Below are 21,730 nucleotides of genomic sequence, written 5' to 3' on the forward strand. Positions count from 1 at the left end.
CCTGCCTGTGCCTTCTGTAGAGGCTTTTCTCCAAGTCCCCTCTTTAACAAAATATGGGGGGCTTTCTGCAGTGATACCCCAACTATGGCACCAACATTACAATATTTTCAGTGTCAGGTGAAAGGTCTGACTCTTTACCCAGACAGTTTAAACAACAGTTTAGTTAGAATTTTCTCTTACCCTGCTGCATAGTTTTTTGGGTTTAGTTAGTTATTTATTTTATCAAAATTATATCCCGCAAAGCAGGTCACAACAATTAAAATTACATAAAATCAATAATAACAGTAAACAGAATTTTGAGAAACATTACAAGTACAGTCCATTTGTCCCCATAGTATTTACTACAAAGGTCAATATACCCACATTATTCAAAGGCCTAGATTAGTCAAAGGCCTGGTGGAAAAGGAAAAAATTCAGCTGGCAGTGAAAGTTGGATTAAGTTGCACTCATCAGCTGAACCTCAGGGGGAGGGCATTCCATAGCTGTGGACCTGTGGCAGAGAAGGGCCTCCTTTTGCTGTATATATGTTTAACTTACTAATTTGAATGCATATTTGGGAGTTAGGAGGTTGTGCTTGCTTTACTGTTTTTATTACTCTTTGCTATCCACCTCTTTGAAGAAATAGGCAGGAGATAAATGTTTAAAATACAATAATGCATATTTCCTGTTGGTTTTTAATATTGTGTTTAAACGCTGCATGGAGAGTTTTATTCACACCTCTGTATACTGCCATGTACTGCCTTTTTATGTAGGGTGGTTAAGGAATAGTTTAAATAAATACTGTATTTCTTTGTATATCTGCTGCCTGGTTAATTGGGGCAGACTTTTAGTTGATTAAAGGTTTTGAATCAATTAAATGTTGCAGCTCTACTGTTAAGTGATCTTCAGCATGCACATGAAGTTCTGTTTCTTTCTGTCTGTCTCTACAAACTCACTTTACCTTCCAAGGATCATATTCCACATTACCCTAAAACCCCAATACCTTGGATCACAATACACACCTGCTCCATCTGTGGCAGCTAACCTGCTGGTCTTCCCTAGCCCCACATCCTTCCTTCCCACAAGGCACTCCATGCCCTTCGAATCCCAATGCAATCTGACCCCTACTGAAAACCCTCCCCAATATAAAGCTCCCATGGTCAAAACTTTCGAATGAGCATTTAAAATCCCACATTGTCTTCTCTCCACCTGTCTCAAAAATTAAACTCTTTCCGTTAAATTGAGGCTAAGTTAGTTGAACACAGGTCCCATTAGACTCAATGGGGCAACTTAGTCATGAGACTGAAGTGCACCTTACTTCGTTTGGCATCACGTCTTTAACCTTTTCCTGGAAATGAAACCACGAAGGACCCATTCCCTTTGAGCAAGAAAGGAAACATCCCAAACCAGTACATATTAGAGATTCTATGCGCGCGCGCACACACACACACACATCTGCAAACTGGAAGCACCATGCTGCTAGGCCTGCGTGTTGCCACGACACCTGGGTTTGGCGGTCAGGTCTGGCTCTCTAGCCATGACCTCTGCCACGTACCCCATCTCCGCCAGTCCCAGAGTCTTTAAGGACGAGGGAAGGGCATATCCTATGTCCTTCTGGGGTAGGCCTGTCCACGGTCACCCCTGAATGCAGCCGGGCAGCCGGTTCAAAGGGCCCGCCGACGGCGGCTACACCTCCCCTTGGTGCTGAAAGGGCACGGAAGGGAGGCGGTGACGAAGAGCGCCTGGGTCTCAAAGAGCAGAGGCTAGGAGGGAATGTAGGCGGAGGCAGCGGCAGGTTTAAAGTGGGGAGGGAGCCGCCGTCAGTCCGCCCTTGGCCCCGTTGCTCTTCGGCGATCGGCAACCTAGAGCAGGATGTGCTCCGTAGGGGACCATTTCCATCCTGACCCAGCCCGACCCAGCCCAGGCAGGCGGGAAAGCGCTTTACATGCCACAGCCCGACTCCCGCGGGAGCCAGACCGGGAACTTTCAAGGTCCCGCCGCAGCTCTTGATCGCTTGCCCTGACATCGTTGCCGAGGCTAAACGGGGTCTTCGGATACCGGGCCAGCTCCGCGCATGCGTCGCCCGCTTCGGCTTCGTAGCTGTGCCTGTGGACGGAAAGTTGCATTCCTTGAATCTTCGCGGGAGGGGGTGGGGAGTGGGTGGGGGGGGGAAAGAGGCAGCAACTCTCCACCCGGAGGAAGGAATGTGGGCAGTTCACTTGCGAGAGTGCGTGGGGATCGTGCTCTTCCCTGTGATGATAGCCGTGGTCTGCTATGCCAAGAGGTGAGGATGGCGCTTGGACGCGAGAGGACGCGTGTAAGAGAGACAGATGTGTTGAATGATAGATCTCATCCTTCGGGAGCCCAACTCGATGGATTTGTTTCTCTGCTGGGAGGTTGCTCGGGGCTCGCTCTCGCTCGCTCGCTCGCTCTGTGTGTGTGTGTTTTTAAGCGCTCCTTCTGAATCCTCCTCTTCCTCGTTTCTCCTCAGCCTAAATGAGCCCAGCAACATGTCCTACGTGAAAGAGACAGTGGACAGATTGCTCAAAGGATACGACATTCGTCTGAGGCCGGACTTTGGAGGTAAGTCTCCTCAGATCTGTTGACGGGAAGACAAGGCGGCGGTGCTGTGGTCGTTCCCTGTAGTGTCAGAGGCAGATGTCACTTAGAACGCAGATGGTCTCTGGCAGCTTGTCCCTTTCCCCAAAGAAAGGTACGTTATTTCTCCCCCCACGCCACCCCCGTCTCTCATACCCACTCTTGCACACCTATTGTTGCTCCCAACCAAACGGATCTAAGTTGATTCTGTAAATAGAGTTCCTTATGTCAATGGGGTTTGTTAGGGTCGGGCGCAGGCTTTTGAATTTCACAGAACGCTTCTTTAGACAAGAAAGTCTATTTCATATTCCGTTTAAACATGCGGGCAGGTACAGGACACATTCGGGTCGGTGATGCTGTTTTGAGGCTTAGAAGTGTTGGTCGTTCAACTCATTTGCCTGCTGGCCATTAAAAACCAACACCTGTTTCGGTTTGCAGGCTCTCCCGTTGACGTTGGAATGAGAATAGAGATTGCCAGTATAGATACGGTCTCAGAAGTCAACATGGTGAGTACTCCCTTGGAATAGCATGTACGGGAGAGGTTGGGAGAGGGAACATGCCCCTCTGAAACAGCAGAACACTGTGCACGAGAGATTGGTGGTTTGTTGAGTTTAATGTCGTGGCGTCCTGTTCTTAGGTGTGCGGTGCTGGAGAAATCAGTTTTGAGATGAGTTTGACTGCTGCCACCTCGTTCGCCTTACCTTTTTCAAACGTTGAACGGCGCCATCTGCCGACCGCCGCAGGTTACGAACCAGTTTCAGCACCGCGGACAGCGACGTGTTCATACGCTATACTGGTGTTCCTATCCCCCCCCCCGCGCTTGATTAGGGAAAGGAATCAAATTGCAATTGTATTGGGGTGAAATAGACAGAAGAGGGGAGCCTAATCAAGACTGATTAGTCACTTGTGGATGGGAGCATGCCATTGCTAATCTTTTGGGATCAAATGCTGACAGGACACAAAGAAGAAAACAGAAAAGGGGTGAAAACATGGGTCTCATATGATTTGGTATGCAACCGGTAGCTTTCTGTAACTCTTGGAATCCAGGTGATGGAGGAAGATGGATCCTGTTTATATTAAGAATTCACATTTATATGATTTCACTCTTGATAATATTTAGTGCTAGACTAAATCACAGTGACTGGTTCATTAGGCTGGGATAGTAGCTGCATTGATGTCTGAGATAGAAAAGTCTGTTGATTCCAACCCCTCCCGCCACCAATGCTGTCTCTAACAAAGATGAACCGTAACTGCTGAGTGATGATTGATGAATAGCAGTGCTGACTTGAGGAACTCCTGCTAAGTAATAAAAATAATGACAAGAATTGAGTATGAAGGTCTGAATGAGCTTATTCAAGATAGAAATCAGATCAGGAGTTTGCCAGCTATTAGCTCAATAGAATAAGCCCATTTGTGTTTCTTGTAAGCAACTGGAAAATGAGGGCCACATCATACAGTATTTATTATTTCTTTAGTTGATTTATATGCTGCTTTATGACTACAGTCCTCAAATCTTCTCACATGTAGTTATTTACAGTATTTTTATTCTTCTCTGGGTGCCTTACAATAAAAGTAAAACAATTACATGCAAAATCAAAACCACGAAACAACAAAAAAAGAAATACAACATAAAACCAGCAGCATCACCAAAGATTTCACAGATTTTAAAATGGCCGAATTAACACATCTATAAATTTTAAAAAAGTTTTAAGATTGAAAAGCCGAGGGGAGAGAAAAAAGCCTTCACCTGGTTGCCCCCCTCCCCAAAAAAGCCAGAACATATGCACCAGGCAAGCCTGTCTGGGAAAGACATTCTATATCTGGGGTGCTACCACTGAACAAGCTCTCTCACCAGTAGCCATTCACAATGCCTCATTTGTTATATATGTAAAATGGGCATATCTAGAACCATACACTAAACAATCAGTTCCACTTGAGCAGGGAATTGAGTAGTTCCACAAGGCAATTGGTGTCAGATGGCTGCATGGCAGAAGAAGCGACAGTCCAGCTGGAACAGAACCAGACATTTTGCATGTCTCTCATTCCTGGATTCTTTCTCATAGGACAGTTGGCATTAGATAGCCCTGCGGTGGGGAAGGGGAAGTCCAGCTGACAAAGAAGCAGGCTTCTGGTATGGTCTTTGCCTGTCTGCCTCTCTCCATATGTTTTAGTATCCTACATTTGAGTAAGTAATGTACAAAGAAGACTTGATGGCCAGTTCATGCTACTATTTTGGCAGTGCTGAATTTAATCCAAGTTGATTTTTAGTGAATGTGGTTACAGATAGAGATACTTTCTCCCTCTCCCCTTCCCCCCTTCTTTCTTGTCTTTCTGAATCACCAGGCTCCTCGTCCTTCCTTCACCCTGGCTGCTCCTAATTCTAAGGAGCAAAAGCATGTGCAGAAAATTGTGGCTGGAAAGGCATTATCTTCCATATGCTGTCTTGTCAAAAATTATCCCTGCACAGAAAGCTGTCCAGCTGCCTGTTTCTTGGTTTTATAGATACACACATATAATTTATCTGTAGCGTTCTCTGCACAAGTACTGAGAGTGATTTGCAAAACAAACTATCAAACTCACAATAAAAGCCATTGAGGGTTACCTAGTTATAAGAATATCCTTGGGGTCAGGTCCAAGTGCCATAGCTTGTGTGTTTTACTAAATGTCATGCAGTACACCCCGGTGTTTCTGTCATTAAGAAATGATTAGGAGAACAATGGTCACAGCTGAAACATTTTCCTTTCTAGATAGAATTACGTTTCCCAAAGGACCATGTTTGAAATTATCCCAACTGTTCCAAGGAGGAAAATTATGATTGGTTGACAAAGGTCAAGATCTTTGAACAGGGCAATCTGTTCCTTCTGCCACAATGCTGTAAACAATGCTTTTTCAAGTCTGACATGATTTTTCATTAACCTCCTTGCCTGAATGTGTAATTGCACAGTGAAATTAATGCTGTCCTTAGCAGAGTTAAAGGTCTAGTTGTAAGAGATGCCCATGAACTTTCAGGCATTAGGCACACTCTGTTAACCTAACTGGAAGTTGAAGAGACTCAGAATGTCACTGCATGATTCATAAGAGTGGTGTGGGATTTGTGTTGCTTACCCCAGCAATATTTCTCTTGGACATGTGAGTGTGCTGTTTTTTGGATGTGAGATTGGATTATGTGAGTGTTTGTAGAGTGTGATTTGAGGTGTGCTAAAATAGTAAACTTGAGTATCTTTGTTTAGAATGTTGATATGTTTGAACATGAGTGTGTTGATCTTGTAAGAGCGTGTTTGAGTAAAGTGAATGAAATCTATTTTCAACTGTAGTTAGATGAAATTCTGTATGTTATAAAGGGAGCTGGCTGGTTTAATTGTTTTTCTTTTTATTATATTGTGATTAAGAAATGAGCTGATTTATTTTGTTTAATCTGCTATGTTTAAAAATAAGCTTGCTTTTTTTAACTTGCTTTTTATTATTTTTTTTCTTGAATCCTAGGGAATATTTTGTTTGGTCTACTATGTTTGTTATGATTTTTTTCCTTGTATTTCTTGTACTTAATTTTATAATCAATGTTTATACTATATGTTGATACTAAAGTGGATGCTTTGCTCAGTTATTAATTTTATTTTATCAATGGTGGTTTTTGTATCTGGTGTTTTGAGATGTTTTAACTTACATTGTACACTGCTTAGAGTTTTATTTAAATATAAGCAGTATATAAATGGTCTAAATAAATAAATAAACTGCAAAACAGCATGATTCATAACATGCCTACCCTATGCCAAGGTCTGATATTACTCCAGTCTTTGCTGAGCTGGCATAAACGTGTCTTGTAGCATCACCCTAGGGCAGGTAAATTGATCTAAAAGGGCTTTTAACAATTGGGATGCCCAATTTTTTGCAGAAATGCAAACAGCATCACTTCAGCTGGATGCAATATGTTCCAAGTGAGACAGCATCAGATCTCTCTTTCCTACCCAGTAGGCAGAGCTCTGTCCCTGTTCTTGCTGTTGTACTTTTCTGGAGCAACCATACATTACTATGGGTACACCTGACTTTTCTACTTCATACACCTGAAGCAAAGCCCTCTGTAATCTTACATATACCTGGCTCCAAAGGCTCCTAGATAGTTTATGAAAGAACCAGAAGAAATCTGCTGGGCTTCAAGATATTTCCTTCTAGAGCAAAGGTGGCAAATCTTTGGCCGTCCAGCTGTTGGACTACAACTTCCATCAGCCTTGACTGTTGGCCATAATGGCTGGGGTCAATGGGATATGTAATTCAGCAATATCTGGAGGGCCAAAGGTTCCCACTCTCATTTTAGAGAGAATTGCTATGGGACCCATGAGTCTACCAACTGCATCCTTTTAATTGTTGCAACAAAATAATGTGCAACAAGTAAAGCTCTTCATCCCTTCTCTTCCACCCCCCAAGCATTATGTATGTTCCCAGTTGTCTCAGTGGGGAAGACTTAGAGAAAATCATGCCAAGACTGTGTACCACTGCACAGATAGAAAACCCCATAGGCATTCTCTGTGAAAAGGCTTCCCAATTTATTCAGTGGAAATGACAGCTACATTGTGCATGCATCCCTTTGTACTGCCAGAACAGGTCTTCCATTGGAATGAGTGGTAAAGCCTATGTACAAGGAAACCTCTGGATTAGCCTATACCTGTGCACTAACAGGTGATGCCTGCCCACTCTCAGTTTGAAGAGAACTCTGAGTTTAGACAGAATGTTTTATATTGCCTTTTTACATTTTTAGTAAAATTTAAGAGCTGTTGACAGAAGGTTTCCAAGTTGTAACCAGACAGCATAGTTATGGCTGTAAAATTCTTCATAACTGCCGTTGGATGTAATTCCAAAAGACTGTTTTTTTTAACACAATAAATAATTGAAGTATTATCACAGAATATTTGCCTTAAGAACAATGCATCACACAAGCTGAGACAATATCTGGTATCCATCAAGATAAGAAATTTTTCACTAGGAGCAGATGGAACTGGCTGATTTAACTTGTTAAGAACATAGGAAGCTGCCTTATACTGTGCCAGACCATTGGTCTGTCTAGCTCAATGTTGTCTACTGAGTGGCTCTTCAGGATTTTCAGACAAGGGACACTCCCAACCCAACCTGGAGATGCCAGGAATTGAACCTAGGACCCTTTTCATGCAAAGCAGGTGTTCTACCACTGAGCTATGGGCCTTCTCCATAACTATGGCCTTTCCTCATAAACAATCATTGGTCATAAACTATCTCAAGTGAAGGATGAGAAATGAGGGAGCCACGTTTGCTGATAATTTCAAATTGTTCAGGGTGGTTAAAACAAATTAAGGATTGTGAAGAGCACCAAAAGGATCTCTCCAAACTGGGTGAATGGGCAGAAAAATTGCAAATGCAACTCAATGTAAGCAAGTGTAAAGTAATGCAGATCAGGGCAAAAAAATTCTAAATTTCACATATACACTCATGGGGTCTGAACTGGTGATGACTGACCAGGGCCCGACCTGGCCACCTTTGGCGCCACCCTGATCATACTCACACCACCTTTCTGAACTGGTATACGCCCAGAGCACAGGATCTCCTTCCCCTTGTTGTTTTCACACAAGACACGATAAGGGTCCTTCAGTGTCTAGAAGATTCTTGATCCAACTCAAGAATGGCTAGCCTATTAAGCCAGAAAAGCGACACATACTTTATAATTCAACTAGTTAATTCACATACTCCCAAAAGGTGGATTGTTATAGTGTCTGAATGGAGGATTATGGCCTCTCACATTTCTCTTGTTGGCTCTAGTTAACCATGGTTTCAATTTATTTCATTTTAGCCTGGTGGGATAGTCATTTAGCTTCCTAGCTTGAGAACAAATTGGACACTTGACACGTAAATATTTTTTTAAAAATATTGTTAAATAACCAACTTTAGTTTAAACATATTGAACTTTTGGTTTTGCTGTTTCACACTGATTCCTGACTTATTCAGCTTCTAGCCTCTTCCTATTATAAATGATCTCCATTTAAGCCAGGTGCAAATAAAATAACAATTACTCTGATATTATGTCTAAAAGTATAATAATATCTATTAAGAAAATGTCATTTGCTGAAAGATCAGAAGCCATGCTATAATCACTTGGTGCAAGACAGGGATATTTAAGGAGGTAGAGACACGATTCCCAGCCTCCACCTCACCCACCCCACGTGTTTCTGATCTCAAGAGCATCTATCTTTTTGGCCTACTTACTGGTTCAACAAACTGAGTAGCTATTATTATGAACTTGGAAATGGGAGTATGTAACAGGTATGAATACAAAAGACAAAATCCCTTTGCATAAGGAAAGGGTGACAATTTAGTTAATTGCTTTGGCTGTTAGAAAGTAACTATAACAAATGTGATACTCCTTTTTCAGATTTGCAAGTTAACCTTGAACTGATCCAAGCATGAACTTTGAAAACTTACTGAGAATGTTGCCTGCTTCAAAAAGCTCATTGCCCCTCCCTAATGAAATTCTGCCCCTGAATGAGAGGGTAGTAATTATTACCTTCTCATAGTATACCTTTATTATGTGCAATGCTATGATTTGGGCATAAATAACATGACAAGAATATGCTCTTATTATTTATTTATTTATTTATTTTATTAAATTTTTATACCGCCCCACTAGCATAGCTCTCTGGGCGGTGAACAACAAGCAATACAAATATATACAATAAAATCCAATAATACCATACAGCAAAAGTACAGAGAATGAAAGATCTAAAAACAATTACAACACACTTTAAAACTGAATTAAGTTAAATTAAAAGTCCTAGAAAAGAGGAAGGTTTTAACCTGGCGCCGAAAAGACAGCAGCATCGGCGCCAAGCACACCTCATCAGGGAGACTATTCCACAGTTCGGGGGCCACCACTGAGAAGGCCCTAGTTCTTGTTACCACCCTCCGAGCTTCTCTGTGGGTTGGAGCTCGGAGGAGGGTCTTTGATGTCGAGCGAAGTGTACGGGCAGGTTCATATTGGGAGAGGCGTTCTAGTGGAATGAAGAAACCAGAAAGGAATGCTGGACTTCCATGAGACAGGGCACCACAAATCTCTTTTCTCCTCTAATGCAGTCTCACCCCATCAGGGATGGGGAACCTGTGGCCCTCCAGGTGCTGTTGGACTCCAACTTCTATCATCTCTGGCCACTAGCCATGCTAGCTGGGGCTGATAGATGTTGGAGTCCAACAACATCTGGAGGGCCACAGCCCCATCCACCCTCCCCCACCCACTGCAGATCCCTGCACTAGTTAAGTCAGACATTTCACACCAGCTTTTTTGTATACAAAGGCTGTACTTTTCTGCACCAGCCCTGCTTTCTGTAAACTCACTCCATTCTTCAGGGCCATGCCACCTTCCACCATCGCTTCCTCAGATCCCCACTCTGCGGTGTGTGTTGCTTCTGCTTTCCATTTCACTCTGACTCTTGGGCAACCTCACTGCCTGCTCAGGACTCTTGTGTTTCCTCCTACATTTCCTGCTGCCACTTCTGTTCTTAGCCCTGTGAGCTTTCTCCACAGCTCCCCCATTCATTAGCCCACCTTTTTGTTAATTCCTGTCTCCTCTGTCCTTTTGTTCAGACCTCTTCCCCTTCCCCTTTCCTTTCCATTACCGTGATCACCGTCCTCATCACTACCCCCCAGTAGAGGCTGGTCCATAAGGACTGTGCCACACCACCCTCAGTCTACCTTCTTACTTACAACCAATCAGGGGGTGGCACAGCCTATCATTGGCTCTGGCTCCACCCACTGTTGGTCTCCCTGTCTTCTGCCTCACCAGTCCCAATTGGCACCAGCCATCACGGCTACCACCACTACCACCAGCACTCTCATCTATACTGCAGCACCAACGTAGCTCATGGTACCCTTCAGAGTAACATAAGGAAAAATGCCCATTTCCTGAAGCACTTCCAATAAGAAAAGTGAAATGTGGAAAGTGGGGTGCAGAAGGAGGGGACACAATTAAGAGGATATGAGTATGTCAAACTTGTAATGTTCTCCTCAAATACTTTTCCAGCTTGGATCTGGAAAAGTATTCCTCTTCTTTCTCCTCATGCCCATGATCCTCCAAACCCCTTCCTTCCCACCCCACTTACCTGCTTGCATCTGATGTTGAAGCTGTGGCAACAGATGGGAAGAAGAAAGGGAAGGAGGTATCTTTTCTTGATCAGCTCCTGGCATGCTGCTCTCTACCAGTGGCACAACTAGACTTGGGAAATGGAGTTTTCCCAAGAGCTGCTGCAATGTAAGAGAGGTGGGAGAGAAGGAAGGACAGAGGTTTGGAGGATTATGGGTGGGCAAAGGATTGGGAATTAGAGCCTATCTGGGTTGGTAGAAAGAGGATGGAGGTTGGATGGGTTAGGTTTGAGCATGGATACTGAAATGAATTGGCTCAGAGATAAGCTAAACTTATTTCCCAGTTTGTAGAGAAATCGCTTCAGTTATTTTGATCTGATCCAATTTGGACAGCTATCTGCGGGAGATGCTCTAGCTGTGGATTTCCTGCTGTGAGCAGGGGGTTGGACTCAATGGCCTACAAGGCCCCAACTCTATGATTCTATGATTCTATGACAGGGAGGAGCTCGCCCACCACATATTTGGGCTTCATCTAAGATTCTTGTTGTTTAGTTCCTTGTGTGCTTTGCCTCATTTCTTCTATCTTTACACTTCCTCCTACTTTGCTGCTTTTGGAAGGCAAAGCCAGAAGAACCCTGTGCCATGCACAGAGGTTCCCTTTTGGTCTCAACCTTTTTGGGCAATAAAGGCCAACAAGAATACGTAGGACCTGAACATGATTTTCTACCTAGAAGCTGAAACTTGCCTGGTAAGGCCAGTTACAAAGGAAGCCAATAGCAGTGGTAGGCTGTATATTGCAGAATGTGAGGGTGGGTGCGTCTGGATATGAAGAGATCTCTTCCATTTCTTAAACCATTTGAAGCCGAACTTGATATGATGTCAGAGATATGTGAATTCATCTCCCAACATCTTTTTTTTGAGGGGTGGGTGGGCTGAAGGAAGTCCAAGATTATTTTGATTGGGTCTCTGACACCCATGGTGGTTTCTCCATGCTGACTGCCTGATGCCAATTATTTCCCCAGCATGAATATTAGCTGAAGGTAAGTGATTAGGATGGGGCACCACTCTTGCTTCCCCACTGCAGCATCATGTTTTGTGATATTGTGTTGATGTTGCAAACTTATCTAGGCCTGGCTTTTGCTCTGTGGGTGCAGTTACCATTATACAGCTGATTTGTATGAGATAGTGGAATTTATAGTCCAAATGAGCATAACCAGTTAACAACATATAGCCTATGAAAAGGTGTCAAATTTTGAAATCCTGAATATTTTTGTGTTTTGTGAGACAACACAATAATGTGTAAACCTACAATATTTTAGGGCATATCACATGTGAATATCCATTTTTTTTACTGTGACAAACATGTGGAAGCATGAAAAACATCCTTAGACACCTGCCTAAGACGTCTTAAATATTGGGGAGCCAAGGCCCAATCCAGGTTCCCTGTTTTGTGTACATGGGAGAACATATATATGTCACTCATATTTTGAGTGGGCTCCTTCTGGGAGGAAGGTTAGCATATCAATTTAATAAATAAATAAAATATTTCAAATGGCTGCTGTAGAAAAAGTTGGGGCAGCACATGTGTACCTGTGGCATACACAATTGCTGTATAAAGTGCTGAGCTGCTCTTACACATTAGTAAGCTGATGATGGTGTGTCTGGATGGGAACGTTTCATGCTCCTGGTTCTTTGGAAACCAGAAGCAAATTGGGGGAAGGCACCCTGTTGATAAGGCTCTGCACTTCCTCTGATTTGATCAGCCATGCTGATCTGTGCCTCGTAAACTACCATGACATCAGGGCAATGTCAGCACAGTTATTACATGACTTGCTGGCATTGGATGCCCTCAGTTAGTCCATCTGAAACCGGGGGGAGGGGGGAAATCCTCTCTATGGACATGCTCCGTGTTGCCAAGTGATTAAAAGTGTGTCTGACATCAAAGACAATAAGCGAGCATGAGTTGCAGATGTCATGATCCCCTGCTTTAGCCAATATACAGCTTCTATCCTAGACAACCATGAGACATATGTTAATGGGATTCCACTCCACCTCTGCTTTTTGGACCCTCTCACTGAAATTTGCAGAGCAGCTTTCAGATCTACAAGGTGACCCTTTGGCGTAGCATCAATTAATAGCAATTTAACAGAATTTAACGATAACAAAAATCTTGTGAAACATTTACAAGAGTATGAAATAACTTCATTAGTAGCAGGGTTATGACTATGACAAAGTCTATTAGACTCTGTCAATATGAGCTGTCTGCTTTTCTGAAGCAACTTCTTTAGAGTGAAACTGGCTGTTCGTAAGAGGTGTCTGTGAATGTTTTCATGTCTGCTATCCACAAGAGAAAGGAATTGTCTAAAAATGTTTCCTAAAAGGGAACACCTCCAGCCCATAAATCCGTCAACATTTTTCACTCTCAGCAGTCTCTGATCAGGGAAGAGGAAACCCTTTGGCATGAGTGTGGGATAAGTTTGGTTACTGGGTAGGGGCTAGTATGCTGTGAAAGGGGCGGGACTGATCTCTTTTTGTGAATGAAAAGGTGATGGTCAAAGAGGAGGATGGGTAGCAGGGATGCAAAAGAAGCTCCTACTTGGCATTTTGATTTGATAGTTTAGTTTTTGATAATAAGTGTTGTGTTCACAGCTCTTCTTCTTAGGTCTTGTATAAGTGAGATGCTACTGTGAGTCCGGGTTTGTTTTTTTAAAAAAAGTGGTTTGGATCTAAGTTTTCTTAGCACAAATTGGAAAAGTAGTCTACAAACTGCTAAATGCATTTTTAAAGACCGTTTGCATAAAATAGTTTAATGGTAATAGGAGATCAATGCAAAACATGTATTACAAGATCACTGGAATCTGACACCTTAAGTGTGATTTATAGGGCATCAAAGGCAAAGCCTGTTTTGTTTTGTTTTTACATCTTGTAATGTTTTGCTTTGACTTACATTAAGAATGCAATCCTGTACTCATTTATCTGTACTCATTTACCTCTGAATACCTCTTACCATGAAAACACTATGAATATATCCAAAACAGATTCATAGGTTCGCCATAAGTCGTAATCGACTTGAAGGCATATAACAACAACAAGAAGTCCGATGGAGCTTATGCTCAAGTTGTGCTGCACAAGTAACATCTTTGCTGTAGTTTCTGTAGTTGCATACTTGTTTATGAGCCAACAAAAAAACCACTTCTGGACCTGACAGTTCTTTTATATCACAAAAGAATTAACACACAAGAAAAGCTGAGGTTGTTTTGAGTTCTTGTGGCAAGGACTGTGCCAAAGACTGAAATCCTAAGCATATTTAACAGCTTGCTGATATGTGTTGTTTTCTTCAGATCAAGACTTAAGGATCTTATTTGTTCCCCGTTGAAATTAATATTCCAGTGATTCCTGCTCAAAATGAAATTTATAGATTGTTCTTCACCTTTTGTTTAACAAAAAACATTTGCCTCTGGAATGTGATTATCCCCTTCTCCAAAACATCAGCTGATGGATCCTTAATCTAATGCAGAATGTAAACCTTCCATGCACAGTCTTTATCACTTCTATGCTATGTACAGCACTAGGAAAAATGTTTTTCTTTATTTTTCTTTATTTGTTTTTATATGCCTTCAAGTCGATTACAACTTATGGTGACCCTATGAATCAGCGGCCTCCAGTATCAATATCAAGTATCCTTTATTGTTTTAGCCAATGGCCATGACAATATAAAACATACAAGTAACATATTTGTAAACAATGATAAAATGTTGGATTTCAGTCCAGTTTACATGAATAAAATCCTGAAACTTTAAAAGAAGAAACTAAAATTTTCTACATTCATTTACATTAGAAATACAATCAAATGAGCTCCCCGTTGCTTTAAAACTAGTGTGTTTAAGAAAAGCCATTCTAATCTTTGCTGCAGCTAATGCAAACAGAGCTACTCTGTAGGTGATAAAGTTGTCTGTATCTGCCAGCAGCCATCTGATCTTAAACTTGTCTGGCTGGCTTTCTAGGGAAGTCAGAAGAGGTAGGATGAACTTGGCCCTTGGCAAAAGGGCAATATACAATATAATGTTCCATGCCTCCAATTTGTCCTGATCCACATATAAAGCAATCTTTTGCCTGTTTTTTTGCGTATCTACCAGCCAGATATTCAGTAGGCATCGAATGAAACCTGAGCTGGGTAAAAACGCACCTTGTAGGGAAGAAAGTTAACTCCCGCAAATAAGTAGCTCTTTCATGGTCCAGTTTGATTTTAGCGTACCAAATGGCAGACTTACAGTTCTTTATATATTCAAGATCTTTTTGAGCGTCTTTACCAAAAACTATATCCCGAATCTCATGTCCAGGTAAATCCTGCGTTATCACAGCTGAAGGGATCGAGTAACTGAGCATCAGGCCTCTACAAGATTGTGCCCAACCTTCTCAGTTTTGTAGTTCCAAGAAGCAAATTTTTGCTAAATAATGTTCTGGCATCACTGATAACTTTTTCCAGTATGATATAATGGATTTGTGTATGCGTGCTTTTAGGGAAGGGAGGCCTACCTCACTCCTTAACAGTGAACCGGGTGTACCATGTGGTACAGATAGGAGCAGGCACAGAAACTTGTTTTGAATTACATCCAATTGGTCTCTGCAATGTTCCCCCCAAATTGCAGCTCCATATAAAAGATGGGTGACAATCTTGGCCACAAAAATTTTCAACGTTGGTTCTACTATACGGTAACCTACAGTATAATAAAGTTTCTTTATAGGCCCCAGTAAACGAGCAGCTGAAGATGTAATTGCCTCAAGATGGGTACACCACAGGGTGTTTTCAGAAAAATGGAGCCCCAGATATTTAAATGAGCAGCATTGTTCTATTCTGTGCCCATCCAGAGACCATATATGCTGCTCTTGTCTGGTCTTTGACTGTAATAAACTTTTACTTACTTACTTACTTACCTACTTACTTACTTACATATATGCTGCTCATGCCTCTTAGCAAAAACAACTAGTTTCATCTTATTATAATTAATAGATAATCCTTCATGCTTACAGTACATTTCAAATCTGGTAAGCAATCTCCTCAGGCCCACACAAGTTAAAGAAATGAGGGCCATGTCATCTGCATAAAGCAGAACTGGGATCTTCTGTTTCCCAACGGCAGGAGGGAAGAAGGACGGGTCAAGAATTTCCTGTGTTATGTCATCTATATAAAGGTTGAATAGGAGTGGGGCGAAGATACAACCTTGCTTGACACCCCTCGAAGTGTGGATTGAATCAGAAAGAGAGCCTGCCCTACCAACTCGGATCCTAATATCGGTGTTAGAATAGAGAAATAGTAGACGTCTATCCATTGAACTAGCCTCTAATTTTTACCATAGTCGCTGTCTGTCTATGGAATCGAAAGCAGATGATAAATCTACGAATGCAACGTATAGTTTTTTTGATGCATTATGTACTTTTTTTGGATTAAGTGATTCAGAACAAAGCACTAATCAATTGTACTCAAACCCTTACAGAAGCCAGCCTGCATTGGGGATAAAATTTGTTGTTCTTCTGCCCAAAGTTCTAGTTTATCAATAAGGTGTCGTGCGTATATATTAGTGGGGACATCAAGTAAACTTATTGGTCGATCATTTTGAGGGTTCCCCTGGTCCCCTTTCTTGTAAATTGGGATTACAACACTAGACATCCAACTCCGTGGCAATATTCCAGTTGTGTTAATTGATGTAAATAGCATTGCCAAAATTAGCGCCCACCACACTGGGTCTATATGGAAAATTTCAGCTGGTAACATGTCCCAACCTGGGGCTTTGCCCAGGGTGAGCTTCGCAATAACACCTTTTATTTCTGCAGTGCTCACCGGGGGCCATGTAGGGAGGATCTCTAGGAATGACTTATCCATTATTTCATATCTCGCTGCTTGATAGCCTTCAACCTTACCTTTATACATATTTCCAAAATACCAGACCCATTTTGCCATTGGGATATGACCTTCCACTACTGATTTAATTTGTTTGAGGCCACGTGCTACGAGATCCCAAAAATATTTTTCATTCTTACTAATAATGGCTTGCCCAAGGTCTTTCCAGAATTTGTTAGTATAGTCTTTCTTTTTCCCTCTTAGGAGTTGCTTATAATCCCGCCTGTATGTTAAATACCTCCTGATTTGCTCATCAGATTTATTTGCCCTAAGAGATCTGGCCGCTTTTACCAAATTGTGTTTGCTATTTCTGCATTCTGCATCAAACCAGGATTTGGTGTGAGATTTCGGCTTGTGGTGTCCAGATTGTACCAAAAAGGGCCTTAGATTTTCTATCAGGACCTGATATGTACTAATAGCATTGCCTTCCTTATTTATAAGTTCTCCTCTTAGCTTCATCATAGACTGATTCCACAGAGTTTGCCTTATTTCATCCGCCAGACTTAATGACCATCTAATACGTCTTTTCCCAAAGTGGGTACCCTGAATAGGGTGGGATATGGTAGGTTGTTTACAGCTCTTGATATTACGTACCTCTACAACCAAAGAAAAACGATCGCTCTCCACCCGTTCATCTAAGTGGAACGATTGTACCTTAGAGTAAATGTTATGTGACATAAAGATATAATCAACTACACTTCCCCCCTTCTGGGTTAAGTAGGTATAATGGCCACATGACCTATCCAACGGTCCCCCATTTAAACATTGTAGTTGATGCTTATATACCATATTATATAGTATTTGTCCATTTCTATTAATGAGGCTGTCCTGAGAACGTCTATCTGAAATACTAACATTATCCACACTCTCCTCATCTAAAGCAAGAATTTTATGGATTCGTTCATTATTTCCCCCAATTCGGGCATTAAAATCACCACACATCATAACATCTGCTTTTGGAAATACTTCCTCATTATGTTGTAACACTTGTTCTAACTCCTGCCAAACTTGTTTACCATGTTGGCTCATGGGTTTAGGAGGGATATATACATTCACGCAAATAACTGGATTAACTCTAGAGAGATTTACTAATATAGTCTGAATATATCCATTATTCGTTAATTTTAAATCCCGTATGTCCAAATGTGTGTCTGTAGAGAGAAGTACAGCCAAACCTCCACTTCCACGCCCGTACTTAGATGTTTTTAGGGCTGGGAGGGCCACTATTTTAAAACCTTGGAGGTGGATATCATTAATGTCCATAAGCCAAGTTTCTTGGAGGCACAACAAATCAAATGATTGTATATAAGGGATAAATTCAGAGTCGACGAACTTATTTGACCAGCCTGCCATGTTCCATCAGAGAATACGTAATAGTTGTTCTGAGTGGTTTGCTATCAATCTATCTTGGTTAGACCTACAGAGTCTAAAAAAACACTACCATTATGTTTCTGAACAGGGCCCATATGCCTGTGCCCACCCACATCCATTATTTGCTGCTGGGTTGGGGTGGGACTGCCCAGTTCGTGTAATTCCAGGTATCTGCAAGATGCCCTGTACTCAGTTGTAAGTATTGACCTGAGATATACTCTGTTGCTCTCAAGAGGGTCTCTATTCACTATCTCAACATTTGTCTCCAGAAGGTCTTCCCTGTTTGGACCTCAAAAGGGCACACCTTCATTAAGCGGATATCCATCTGTAGATTTGACTATTCCTATTCCTTTTGTCTACAGATCTGGGTGACCACACTTTAGTCTGAGAAAACTGGTTTGGGGCTGTACTTCCTATATTATGTTGATTGCCCCTCTTTATTTGAGTAAACTTATCCTGTAGCTTTTCTAGCTTGTCCATAATCTTGTGTTGTTCCTTACCCGGAAGTCTGTGAAAAGCAATTATCAAATCCTCCTCTGCTGCATCAGTCCAATCCTGCTGATCTGGGTCTAAAACCTTGTGGGCTGATTTACTCAGATCCGATGTCACTTGCATTGGATCCTGAAGCTTGACTTCCTTTGCTGTTGTGACCCCAGTGGGGATGTTTGAGGCATCCCTCCGGATTGGATCCTCACCGCCTTCCAGACTTGTAGGAGGTGAAGGAGATTCCCTCACTGTGTCCTCCTTTTTGGAGGGCAGCAGGGATCTTACCACTGTGTCTTTGAAATGCCTATAAGGGAATAACCCCTTCTGTATTAGGAGATTTTTCTTTCTCATAATCGTTGTGGGAATCCTTCGACAGCTGAAAGTTAGAAGAATTCTCCTGGAATGTCCAGTGCTAAAAAGACTCCTGATGGATTTCAAGTCAATTGAGCCGAGGGGTAACCCCAATAAGAGTGTCAGATTTTTTTAGCCCAAGCAACTGACCCCCAATTTGGCAAGGTCCCTTGTATGGGAATAGGTGAACTATAACTTCACATGATCTCAGTATCAAGCTAGTTGAAGGTAAGGGGGTTCTTATTTCTTTGTCCTTTAATGGATTATAGTGAGTTACTTGCTTAGCCTCCCCCTGCCATTCCTGATAATGCGTGTTGAGAGGTACAGGTGTGAGGAAATACCTGTTAAAGAGGCAGTCCAGTTTCTCCATGGTGGTATTCAGTCGTTCATAGATGGATTGAACTGTCTGGCTAATCAATAAAGATTGTTCCACCAACAGATCCACTTTCCCAGGTGTCGGTGTCTGTTTCGATTCAGACAGTAGATGCAAAGGAGAAAACACACTGTTTGCCTGTCTATCCTTCACGTCGGCTCCATAGGTGGTCACTTCCCCCTGTAAAGGGTCAAAACGATTTGAAACTGGAATTGTAAATTCCTCAGGGCCAGAGTCAAATATTTCCTTCAGCCGGAAATACTTATCCATTCTGCTTTGTTTGGAGCTTGGGGGAAGAAACTTATCGCTCTTAGCCAAGCTTCTGGCTCTTTTAAGTTGTCCCATCTCTGCTAGTGTAAGAAGCAGTTATTCAGAGTTCCTGAATGATGTTTTTTTTCCACTCGAGTTGAGCTGAAGATTGTGACCAAAGCAATTAGAGAAAAGAAGTTTACGATTTATAGTTCATTCTCCACGCTTTGCACTCTGAACCTTCGTAGTCCAAGATATTCAACACATATGCGAGCCTCCACCCCCGGTGGTGCTGTCGACATAAAGCTGAGCTACAGCCTTTAGCATTCGTGAGAAAGTAATAACGTAATAAGGCCGGTAGGGCAGAAATCCTCAGTGTCTGTTTGCATCAGTCTGTGCCACCAGACAAGCTACAGCATTCTAAGGCAGTTTGGGATGATTTAAAATTATAAAATATCAATAAACTATGGAACTAACCACAGAACTCGGAGAAGGCAACCTCCCTCGTTGCCATATTGCCTCCCTTCTCAGGCCTCCAGTAGTATCTGTTATAAACCACCCTGTTCAGACCTTGTAAGTTCAGGTCTGTGGCTTCCTTTATGGAATCAATCCATCTTTTGTTTGGTCTTCCCCTTTTTCGACTCCCTTCTGTTTTTCTCAGCATTATTGTCTTTTCTAGTGAATCATGTCTTCTCATGATGTGTCCAAAGTATGATAACCTCAGTTTTATCATTGTAGCTTCTAGTGAACTCAATCAGTATTCCAAATTCACATTCTTAAACATAAGTGACATCTTTGGGATTGCCTATTATTTATCACCTGTGACAGATGCCAGAGAATGGACCCTGATATGAACTGGGGCCAGTGGATATTGAAAGGACCCACTCAGAGTGACTGAGAAAGAATTTAGTTCACTCTGGAGATAGTTTGCACCAGAGATGATGGTATCCACTGGAAGGGATGCCCAGCTCTCTTCTCTGCGTCAGCATGTGCCTCTCAGCTGAGAAGCATAAATAGAAAAGAAGAAGGGAAGTGACTGTAAAGGAAGGGTCAGTGTAGAAAGTAGAGGCCCACTCACTGTTCTGCTGGTTCCATTACGTCTCTGCCTCTCTCTTCTGAAAACGGAGGTACATGACACTAGTCAAACCCCACCTCTTGAAAACCTGGTGGGATCAGCTTGAAGTGCTTTTTTAAAAAGAGATTTTGCAGCTGATTGGCAGATCAACCCTCCTCCAAGTGTGGCCAAAGGAAAATCTATGCTGTAGGCCACTAGTGTGTTTACAGTCTCAGTCTCCAGTCACTATGCTGCTCTGGGTCAGTGCCTGGATGGAAGATTGCCTGGGAAACTCATTTATGCCACCTTGGGTTTCATGATGAAAGAAAGACAGGATATACATGTTCTAAATAAATAAATCTAATCAAGAACCTTTATCCAAAAGGATAACCTTATCTGCAAGGAGGAATGATGGAGCTGATTGAAAAAGCTAGAAACAGGAAAGGTGGGGTTGGGATTCTGAAGGATGGTATCTTGCTCCACTCCAAGAAGAATATGTTATCTCTCCGTATTCTTCATAGAATTTCCCATCCATTTTTGTGTGAGTTTTTATGGGGTTCTTATGGTATTCCCCAAGTACAAAGTCATCAACCTCTGATAGTTTCCTCCTCAACATATTTTCTAGTGCATTCTTCACTCTTTCTGGCACTAAACTGGTTTAGGCGGCAGTTTTAAAAATGCTTCCACTAAAACCAATAATTGATTCATACACATAGTTATGTAATTTTCTTGAATGTTACCCAGTTTAATTTCTGGTTACCTTATTCTTTTTGTCTTCCCACACTTCTTTTGGTCATTGGAAAGGGACAGAACAGATCTCTACACTGTCGCCTGGCAACCCTTCTGGGGAGAACATGGACATGTTCTTTTTATTAAGCATGCTATGTTGTCTTGTTTTTGTTTTTTAATGTGGGGGATGATTCAAATATTCATTCTCCACATGCAGACTGATGGCCCAGCAACAAATTACATGAAATGAATCTAGTGATTAAGGATACTGTTCAAAAGTCATGCTGAACATCCACATCTCAAAAAAGAGAAGAGGAAAACAGAAAAAGAGAATAGAAATAGTTTGTCCATTTAAGCAACCACAATCAGGATAGCAGTGGAACCTGAACCACTTACCTGAGGCTTTTCTTCGTAATCATCATGAGTCACCAAGTGTTGCCATGGAAACAGCTATATTACATGGCACAGTCTGCCTCAGAAATACAAGAATAACTGGGTAGAAAAATATTCATTTATGCCCATTGCATTTTGCAGGGGGTCCCCACTT

General features: G+C 42.0%; 1 protein-coding gene across 2 annotated transcripts in view; it reads left to right on the top strand.

Moving 5' to 3' along the window:
• The first annotated feature begins 2,183 nt into the window (after positions 1–2,183).
• GABRB1 (gamma-aminobutyric acid type A receptor subunit beta1) overlaps positions 2,184–21,730 on the top strand; it is a 129,625-nt gene continuing 110,078 nt past the window's right edge. For both annotated transcript variants that reach the window (XM_061583828.1, XM_061583830.1), the window contains exons 1-3: positions 2,184–2,263; positions 2,471–2,562; positions 3,016–3,083. In XM_061583828.1, coding sequence (XP_061439812.1) covers positions 2,184–2,263; positions 2,471–2,562; positions 3,016–3,083 — 240 coding nt within the window. The remainder of the gene's footprint in view (positions 2,264–2,470; positions 2,563–3,015; positions 3,084–21,730) is intronic.

The sequence above is a fragment of the Rhineura floridana genome, chromosome 9 (assembly GCF_030035675.1).
Source record: "Rhineura floridana isolate rRhiFlo1 chromosome 9, rRhiFlo1.hap2, whole genome shotgun sequence".
Taxonomy (NCBI): domain Eukaryota; kingdom Metazoa; phylum Chordata; class Lepidosauria; order Squamata; family Rhineuridae; genus Rhineura; species Rhineura floridana.